The 9,115-nt window shown below is 37.9% G+C and overlaps 3 protein-coding genes across 3 annotated transcripts; 2 read left to right on the top strand and 1 right to left on the bottom strand.

Annotated features, from left to right (window-relative positions):
• Positions 1–1,069: 1,069 nt before the first annotated feature.
• LOC109579469 (uncharacterized) lies at positions 1,070–2,011 on the bottom strand. Its single transcript, XM_019989848.2, has 2 exons — positions 1,650–2,011; positions 1,070–1,576 (listed from the first exon to the last, which is right to left on the bottom strand). The coding sequence occupies exons 1-2, from the start codon at positions 1,700–1,702 to the stop codon at positions 1,477–1,479; spliced, it is 153 nt and encodes a 50-aa protein (XP_019845407.1). The 5' UTR covers positions 1,703–2,011; the 3' UTR covers positions 1,070–1,476.
• A 5,227-nt stretch (positions 2,012–7,238) lies between these two features.
• Positions 7,239–7,767, top strand: LOC105225133 (uncharacterized). The gene is made up of 2 exons (XM_011203472.4): positions 7,239–7,495; positions 7,655–7,767. Exons 1-2 carry the CDS (start codon positions 7,449–7,451, stop codon positions 7,755–7,757), a joined length of 150 nt encoding a protein of 49 aa, XP_011201774.2. The 5' UTR covers positions 7,239–7,448; the 3' UTR covers positions 7,758–7,767.
• On the top strand, positions 7,768–8,364 carry LOC125775258 (uncharacterized). The gene has a single exon (XM_049462553.1). It carries the CDS (start codon positions 7,924–7,926, stop codon positions 8,167–8,169), a length of 246 nt encoding a protein of 81 aa, XP_049318510.1. The 5' UTR covers positions 7,768–7,923; the 3' UTR covers positions 8,170–8,364.
• Positions 8,365–9,115: the final 751 nt, after the last annotated feature.

Raw genomic sequence — 9,115 nt, 5'->3', positions numbered from 1 at the left:
TTTAAGTGATACGTATAACCGTTAGGTGAAAAAACTATAATACTCTATAGCAACTGGTTACTAGAGTATAAGTAATGTTTTTCGTTTTATTATTGATCATTACTTGGAAAACCCACAATACTAAATATAGTACTTTTGGAGTGAATTTAAATTATTTCTCATTTCAGTAAATTAAGAAGATACCCTTTAACTTAAAAGTAATGGTGCAACATCAGCACTGCCCCAATGTTATAATATTACTGATGCTCCAGCTGAAATACAGTGAACATATCCCCGACAGCACTTAAGTGGATGAACTCATCTCTTTCTGCATTATTTTGTATAGATGTATTACTCAACACTTCTCTAAGTCTATTGATTACCTATTTGTTAATTCTTGACCAGTGTGGCTTCATGTTGGTGCAAGACAAGGCTATTATTACAAACCTTAAATTCTAAGACTATTGTCGATTAAAATAGTGTTTCACTTTTCACCCTATGTTATACCCATAACCTTGATCTGAAAGTATATGGTACATAGGTAGTCATTGAGTTTGAAGCAACCTTCGTGAATAATCATTTATTTAGGATAATAAGAGTAACTTAAAGGCCTTTGTAGATGTACTTCTCGTAGTAGCTTCTCACCTCTGGAAGCCGTTGAATTCTACACTTCCTTATTACTACCTTCCTAATGCGTCGTTTCGTTCAATAGCACGAACAAGAGCACACGCCACGTCTTAGGATACTGACTCCGCCTCAGTACGAGTAAAGATGAGTTATAGGAGCTTTATATTCAGTTCGTGCTCCTCGGCATAGTTCGTAATAAAGGATAACAGGGTGATATTGTGTAGACCTGAACAATGCTCTACTTTTATACCTTAAACAAAGGTTACTTCCATTTGCCATATGTAGTTTTATTGATCACCAAACTATTTGGTATTTTAACAACTTTATAAGTATGTATGTATGTATGTACATGCACCGGTTTATGACTAAATTATATAAATCACATTATGAAAGTTCTTACTTAAAGCTCAACAACTTAGGAAAGAGGCTTAACTAAACTAAAGGTGAGGTATGAGGGTGGGAATGGAATGCGAGCCGAACATAGCGCTTCCATGATCAGCAGAAATGCAAACTGTTGAACTTTTCACGCTCGTTGCGCACCATATTATTATATTTCCATTTATCTTCTGACGGCGACTTATGGCTGCCCCAATTAGCGGAAGTGCTTGAGCTGCTCGATTGTCTTTGTTCCATGGTGTATTTGGTAGCTTCGGTAAGTGGCTTACCATTCGTGGCGTTCGAGTTTGCTTGATCTGTTGGCGAAATGTGACGTTCCGTGCGCTCAGCGTAAACCATTTTGAAAGATGAGAGTGGAGGTTAAAGTGTATCTTCTGTAATAATTTCCTAGGAATTGTCAGATAACCAAATCGTATGAAGCCTACTGAAGTTTTGCTTGACTGCTCGCGTTATCCAAATAGCCCTAAGACAAGTTCACGGTACGTGCTGGATCTGTGTTAGAACTTTAAGTTCTAAATTATTGCCGGTATTGCCGGTGCGTGAGCCTTTGCAGACAGCGAGGTTTTTGGACAAGCTGCAAGCGTAGTTAAAGTACATGATATTGGTAATTACTCTATTATGGATGGAAATTAATTTATGATACTTACTGCAAGGTCTTCAGTAGCTTCAGCTTGGTATCCGTGGTCGAGGGTCTCAGCATTGACACCAATCGGTCTGACCAATTTTCATCTGTTTAGTATATGTTGTTGAGTGCAGCGACACTATTTTTCCCGTTAGCAACGTGTACAGCGAGAGTCTTAACTGCGCAGAAGCGAATGCCTGCCGCGTTTGGTAGATTTGATAACTATTCGTTGCACAAAGACTACTGCTGCTGTCGCCTTTCTCTGTGGCGCGGTTTCACCTTACTAGAGCGCTCACGTGCATTACAAGGCCCTTAAATATTCTCGTCGTGTTGCAGACAGCCGAAAGCGCCAGCTTACAGACAACTGCAGCGCCAGCGCTGTTCTAAAGTCGTTGAGAGGCGAGTGACGAGCGACCAGCTGCCAGCCGGGCAATGTATTGTAGTATGACTATTATTTGGTGTTGTTGTATGCGACGCGTCGCAGTCTTTCCTTTGCAATAACAAATGCAAATCAGCCACTCGACTGGTTTCGCAGCGAACTCAGCACGAATAGCGGTGGGCGGTAAGAAACAGAGCATTCCGCAGCCAAGAGATACGCTGTAGACGGTCAACGAAATAACCTGATGTTGCTATAGCTGCTGCTGCTGCCAGCCAGTCAACCAACCAAGCAGAGTGCGGGCCATTAGCCAACGACAGGCAATGCAGGTGGATTATTCATACAAATACAACAAAAACACGTGGATTTGGGCAACGGTGGGTCTCAATCGCTGACAGTATGCGGGGCCTAGTTTTTTAGCAACTGAATGGAAATAAATTTAAACTTCTTAGAAAATCAATAGTTGCTTAGTGTTTCGTGATAACCTCAAATTATCCAATTATATCAAAATATAGTATTTTTAATATTAAATTTAATATTAATATTCCGAAAACTAAATTTTAAATTTTTACTGATATTTCGTAGCTAAGATCGGGTATATTTCATATGTGCAAATAAACCATATGTATATACATATGTAAGCCAGCAGTATTTCGGATAGCTGCTGCATAGAAGGCCCCTTTCGCGCTCACTTTATTATTATTCAGTCGCATGTGATGAAAGTTACCAGTCGCATTGCATCAGCCATTTTCTGACCAATGAATTACCACACGCATGACAAACATATACAAACACAAAATACATATTTACAATAAAAATTCACACATATATAGAATCGAAATCACACCTTTGAAGCGTGTGAGTTATGCAAAAATTGGTCAAAACCCAATACCAAGGAGAGACAAGTGTAGGGAAACATCGCAATCAGACCGTTTCATAAAGAATATATATATAACGGCTGCTAGTATCCATATACATGGTAGACTTTTCTGTCTAGACTTTTAATAATACGTCATATTGAGGAGTTTTGCCTTATACCCATACAGACATGCCATTTTTATTCCGACATGACAAAATCACCATGGCGCAAAGTATATAAAGACAGACGCCAAAGCCCAGCTTTAATGCAAACATTTACTGACCGCTTGCGCATCCACTGCTCTGCTTTGCTTTACAATATTTTGAGGCACTTTCGGACAAAATTCAATAAAAACCATAGACACATCATCTGGTCAACTCTTAAAATTCAAAAATAAAAGAAAAAAAAAGAAAAAATTTAAACATGGCTCAAGGTAAATTCTGGAGATATCATAACGTAACAATAACCTCGAACTTTGAAATAGAACAGAACATATGTAGCTGTCTGAATAATTTTTTGTCGGCACTACCCACATCGTTTACATTTCTTATTCTTTCTCCGAAATAGTGATAATACACTGTGTGAGAAATTGTTGTACTTCGCGCAGTATGTTATTTTTAAATAATAGCTGAAGTAGTACCTTTCTGTAAAATATTCAGTACACTTTTCATAACATAATGAGAATACTTAATTAATTTAACATGCTAAAGAAAATCAAAACCCGATAGGGCGATCTATCTGAGTACTAACTGATCACTGTCTGGTGGCGACACACGCACACAGAATAGGTCCGACAGATGGAGAAGACTGCAGGAAATGTCTAGAGCAAGGCACCAGAGACAAGACTACGCTAAAAGCGTCTGTGGTCCCGACGATATGATACACTAGCGGTATCGATAGTGAGACCACAGAATCTGATCGCAAGTAAATCCAACAGTGGTTCATTGGCCTACCAGATTAACCTAACGTAGTTATGAAAAGAAAGAATAATTTTATGTTGGTTATGGAACGCCAATTAAGCTTATTTATTTATACATAGGCTGCTATATATATCTCTGGCGTAGACAACACTAAGTGTTGCCAGGTGCAATCTGACATTTCCATTGGAAAGTTTGACATTTTTTAGCATAACATCACTCAGAACGTTTTGTCATTTAATCGTGAATTGTTTTATTTACAGGGAATTAAAAAATTCATCTCGGCCAAAAATGGAATTAACTCGTGAACATTTTCGTGCGATCATTTTTCACAACTTTCGACGTGGATTATCACGACAAGAGTGCATCGATGAACTAAAATCTTTGTATAGCTATGAAGCACCAACCTATAGCACTGTGAAAAACTGGTACAACGAATTCAATCGTGGCCGACGCTCGCTCAAAGACGAATTCCGTGAAGGTCATCCAAAAACAGCCGTTGTGCCAGAAAACATCGATGCCGTACGTGAACTGATAATGCAAGACCGTCATGTAACATACCTTCAGATAGAGGCATGCCTATGCATTTCTCCCACCAGCATACATTCGATATTGCATGAACACCTGGCCGTAAAAAAGGTTTGTTCTCGTTGGATCCCGCACAATTTGACAATCGCTCAAAAAAAGGCTCGTGTGGATTGGTGTAAAGAAATGCTGAAAAAATACGATCACGGTGCTTCAAAAGACGTTTGTAAGATCGTCACAGGTGACTGACGTTAAACTTATCATGGATCTATGCGTATGAGCCCGAAACCAAACATCAATCGACCCACATCTTCCAAGACGAGCCAAATCCAACAAAAAAAAAAAAACAAAAAAACATTTTCGTTGATAATTATGCCTATTTTCATTATTAGGCCAGAAATATATATAGCAGCCCTCGTAACGACGTCTTGTTAACTTCTTCTTTTTCCAAAAATGTCGATAAGACAGTTTGTTTCTCTACCCGAAACTAATAACTTTTCAAGGACTAGTATATTTATATTATTAACAAATTTCATGCATTTTTTAGTTGCGAAAATACTATTTAAGTTAAGTTTTATAAAACATATTTTAATGATAAATGCATGACAACAATTTCGCTTTTATTTAATGCTTGACCAAAAATTTGTTCTCCTTTTCAAATTTCAAATCTAATTTTTGTTTGTTTAAAAATTTCTGCAATTATTAAGTCGGCTGGTATAAAACCTAACAATATATAATACGAGTACATCTTAAGTCTATTTAAAATCAAAACATCATGGTGGTTGTGCCTTTTGATAAAACATTGCTCTTTAGAAGATTGGTAGATCTCTTCTTTTCAAGTGGACTTGACTACTGGATGGTAACAAGAAATTAGCTAATGGATTTGAATGTTAAGAGAGTTTAAGTTCGTATTTCTTTTTGCTATACGCTACTACTTTCTTTACTATAGGAATATCAAGATCTTTGAGAATATTTTCATTTCGAATGTACTTTGCTGAAACCGTTAATGCTATAAAGATTTTTAACTGGAACCTCTGTATTCTGTCAATGTTGGTTGAAGAGTGTTGTAATAAAAATGTATTTATTTCATATGAATGAAACATTGTCACCAAAAGGTGTGGTAACAAATCTTGTTCTGGAAACTGCCTCTTTTGATGAATGTTCTCATCTGTTCTCAAGGTTTTCGTTTCAAGGTCTGTACTTATGTTAGTTAAACTTATTTACCGGGATTCAAAAGATATAATTCTACGCTCTCTTTTAAGTTGGTGAGTTGATTTGTCACACAATGTGAGTTCTCGCAAGAACTTCATTAGATACTCATATCACCTCCAACATATCGTTATTTTTATAACATGTAAAACTGTTTTCCTCAAGGAAAGGTTTAATTATCAAGAAAAAAATTAGTAAAAAACGAGTAAAGATTCTCTTTCTCTTGGTAAAAAACTATTTGATAGTGTTATAGTTAATTCTGTGATCAAAAAGGTGATTAACTGGTGTGGTGCACTATAAATACTCTCCGCCGAGATAAACTGTCAAGAAAGAGTATTATTGGAGCGTCATTAGTCGGTTGGGTCGAGCTATTCGTCTGAAACGGTCCGGAATTATGGGCGAACAAGTATTAATCACTTCATCAGGATGGTGCAACATGTTATACTGCATTGGTTCTACGTGACTTTTTTGTCACAAACTCCACTCATATCATTCGGCAACCGCTGTAATCGACTGATTTGACTCCCTGAAACCTCTGCCTATTCAGCAACCCATAAGGCAAGTGCGGGGACGACATTTTGGCGCGGCTGAGGAGGTGAAAACAAAATAGAAGAAGGTCTTAAAGGCTATACCGGCAAATGACTATTTTGAAGACTGGATAAAGCGTTGGAAAAATTGCGTTTTATAAGACTGCAATTACTTTGAAGTAGATGAGACAAATTTGAAAGAATAACTAAAGAATTTACATTTTATTAGCAAATCAGCTCACTATTTGATCACAGTACAGGTTATAACCGCGAAAATAAAAGATGTGTATATAAAAATGGCAAAGAAACGACAGTTGAATTTTCATGACGACGCTTTTTACAGAAGAGCAAACACTTACCAAACACAAAGTTTAAAATTAAACCACAGTCAGGATTAGGGCACACGACCAATCGTGTGGTAGGCGCGCACAAAAAAGCACTCGACAACGGCTTTCGGCGAACGAATCGCTAAATTTATAATATATTCTTTATAATTAGGCCCTGATAAAACGACCCAATAAACAAATGCAGGGTCGTCACGTGTTTTAGTACGTCAGAACAACAACCTATACCATACCAAACTAGTTTTTAAAAAATGACCAAAACAAGAAATAAAATCAATGATGTGAAATATATATTACATAAATCTATATATGTATATTACAGAACCACTGAACTAAAATGTCACCTTTTCTCATTGATGTCAGTATTCGTGACGTACAGTTAATTTTTAACGCACAAACGCTTTGCAGTAAACAACACGCCTAAAAAAGAGGCCAAGTGATGATTAAGACAGCAAAACTCATCTAATTCGGAAACCAACACTTGATCATAAACCCGTGTAAGCATCTTTTACCTAAAATTGCGGAATCAACGAGACATTCTTGCTAATTAGGAAACCCCTCAACACACGCTTAGGGCAGACAAGATGTAAACAACATGCAAATCGGTCCCGCTACTTCATTATTGAGACGAAGCATCTTTGGACCTGCAATTCGTTGAGTTTCGCACGTAAGCTCTTCGTAATTTATGCAAAAGGAGAGTTCGTTTAAATAATTTATGCAAAACGAGCGTTCGTTTGCGAAAAAATAATAATAAACAAAACTAGTTGACAACAGCCGATGTATTTTTAATTTGTTTTGACAAAACAAAACATGCCACGAGCACATGCCCGAGGCCATTGTATAAATCCGGCAGCTCAACCACGGCACCAAACAGTTCGTTGAACAAAGTCAAAGCGTTAATATCGTTTAAAACCTTACGCGTCTAAAACTGAAAATCAAAGTATCAACTTGAGCTTAATTAAGCTATCAGCAGATCAACCCAAAACACAACAATACACAAAATATTCGAAAATACATGTTAGCATTGGAAAATTTTCGAAACCGATGTCAATTAAACTTGTGTGTCAATGAATAACCGCGCAGATACCAAAGCGAAGCTACTTAACAACCTTAGGTAAGTTTTCGACTCACTTCCTTTAGTCCTTTCTTGGATTTCGAGCTTGGAGACTCACTTGCTTTAGTTCTTTCTTGGATTTCGAGCTTTGATACTCACTTGCTCTAATGCCTTCTTGGATTTCGTGCTAATGAATGTCTTATTTTCTTCCTCTTGCAGCCTTTCTAAACATTTATCATCCAAACAAGGCGGCTCACGTACCACCAACTGCGGTAATCGCCTAGAATTTGCGTTACTCACGCTGCTACAGAACGTTCCTTGAATCACACGCCACCCAACACTCCCCCACAGACTGAGCATTAAGTTCTACGACTAAGCTCTACAGTTGCTTCTGTTAATAATCAACCCGGCTCATAGGTTAACACGTCAATAGTTTTTCTAGTACTACGTTTTTTAAGTGAAAAGAAAATTTATTAAACAACAACAAAATGGTCCAAAAACATCGTTCAGTTTCCAAAGCCACCCTCGCCAAGGATGTGAGCCCGATGCGCAACATGACAATCAACAAGCAGGCGCTCGCCTCGAGTCCTGCCAACGGCATGACACAAAGCTTCGGTGGCCGCTTATGTGTGCCCTCGGCAACGTCGAGCAGCTGCAACAGCGCCGACAAATGGAAATACAACAACATGGTGAACAATCAACGCGAACAATTCAACAGTTTGCACTTCTGCTAGACGCCTGGCTTCCTGGTTCTTCGACAATGGGTGACCAAAATTTGAGTTCGAAGAAATTTTTCGAAATTTTACTCGCTAAAGCAGCAAGATCGGCGGCGTCGCACATATTTAGGCACATTCACACATATAAAATATCATCAAAGTTGTTTCTTAGCATTCAAATAAATTATATATTTTATAGTTAAACATTAGAAATGTGTATAATCGTATGTGTAGGACCTGTTGTGATTTCGCTGGCAATCAATGAATAAGCTGTTATTGACGACGAGTTTATTTGCATTGCAAATTGAGTGGAAAAATAACAGAAACAGCAAGCAAGCAGTTCGCAACTAGCTTTAGTTTGGCGAAAGTCTATGTAGCGGCGATTGAGCAAAGTGTTCCACAGTGAAGTAGAAGTGGAGAAGATTTAATTTACTAAAATTCCACTGTACACAAAGCATTTAGCTACCTCATGCTTTGAAGTGTTTTTGACCCATTGATGAAAGAACGGTTTATTGAATGAAAATCGTTAGGTTTAAGAGCATAATTTCCAAACAGACTAAATTCATTTGTTTTAACGACCTTTCATTGCAAAAATATATTCGGCGGAATGCGAACGGACGGTGGAACATTAACTATGTGAATGCCCAGCATCCAGCCGGTTGAGATCCCGTCCTACTGGCTTCAACTTAAGGAACCCTGGGCAGCTGGTCTAGAAAAAAGCTAGATAAAGCTTAAATTCTTTACCTTCCGGGAGCACTATGAGTCTAATGGTGGGCCAAATGCAGCTGCATGCGGTATAGCACTAACGCGCCTTCTTTTTCAACCAACCAATCAACGATCTTTCAATATAAAGTTAACAGTTCGATAGTGTGGAGCTACGGCGCCTTAACAATATGTGTTTTTTAATCTTGAGACCTCATTTCGTGTGAAATTTTTTTGCAACAGGCCATAACTTGAATATAGG

The sequence above is a fragment of the Bactrocera dorsalis genome, chromosome 1 (assembly GCF_023373825.1).
Source record: "Bactrocera dorsalis isolate Fly_Bdor chromosome 1, ASM2337382v1, whole genome shotgun sequence".
Classification (NCBI taxonomy): domain Eukaryota; kingdom Metazoa; phylum Arthropoda; class Insecta; order Diptera; family Tephritidae; genus Bactrocera; species Bactrocera dorsalis.
Note: the sequence above shows the minus strand (reverse complement) of the source record. Positions and strands in the feature narration are given on the sequence as shown.

What these genes read in the sequence shown, in the direction of transcription:
- LOC109579469 (XM_019989848.2), bottom strand. Translation starts at nt 1,702, where the DNA reads ATGCTGAGACCCTCGACCACGGATACCAAGCTGAAGCTACTGAAGACC. An exon ending in AAGCTACTGAAGACCTTGCA is followed by an intron (nt 1,577 to 1,649) that starts GTAAGTATCATA and finishes CTACGCTTGCAG; the next exon opens with CTTGTCCAAAAACCTCGCTG.
- LOC105225133 (XM_011203472.4), top strand. Translation starts at nt 7,449, where the DNA reads ATGAATAACCGCGCAGATACCAAAGCGAAGCTACTTAACAACCTTAG. An exon ending in AAGCTACTTAACAACCTTAG is followed by an intron (nt 7,496 to 7,654) that starts GTAAGTTTTCGA and finishes TTCCTCTTGCAG; the next exon opens with CCTTTCTAAACATTTATCAT.
- LOC125775258 (XM_049462553.1), top strand. Translation starts at nt 7,924, where the DNA reads ATGGTCCAAAAACATCGTTCAGTTTCCAAAGCCACCCTCGCCAAGGAT.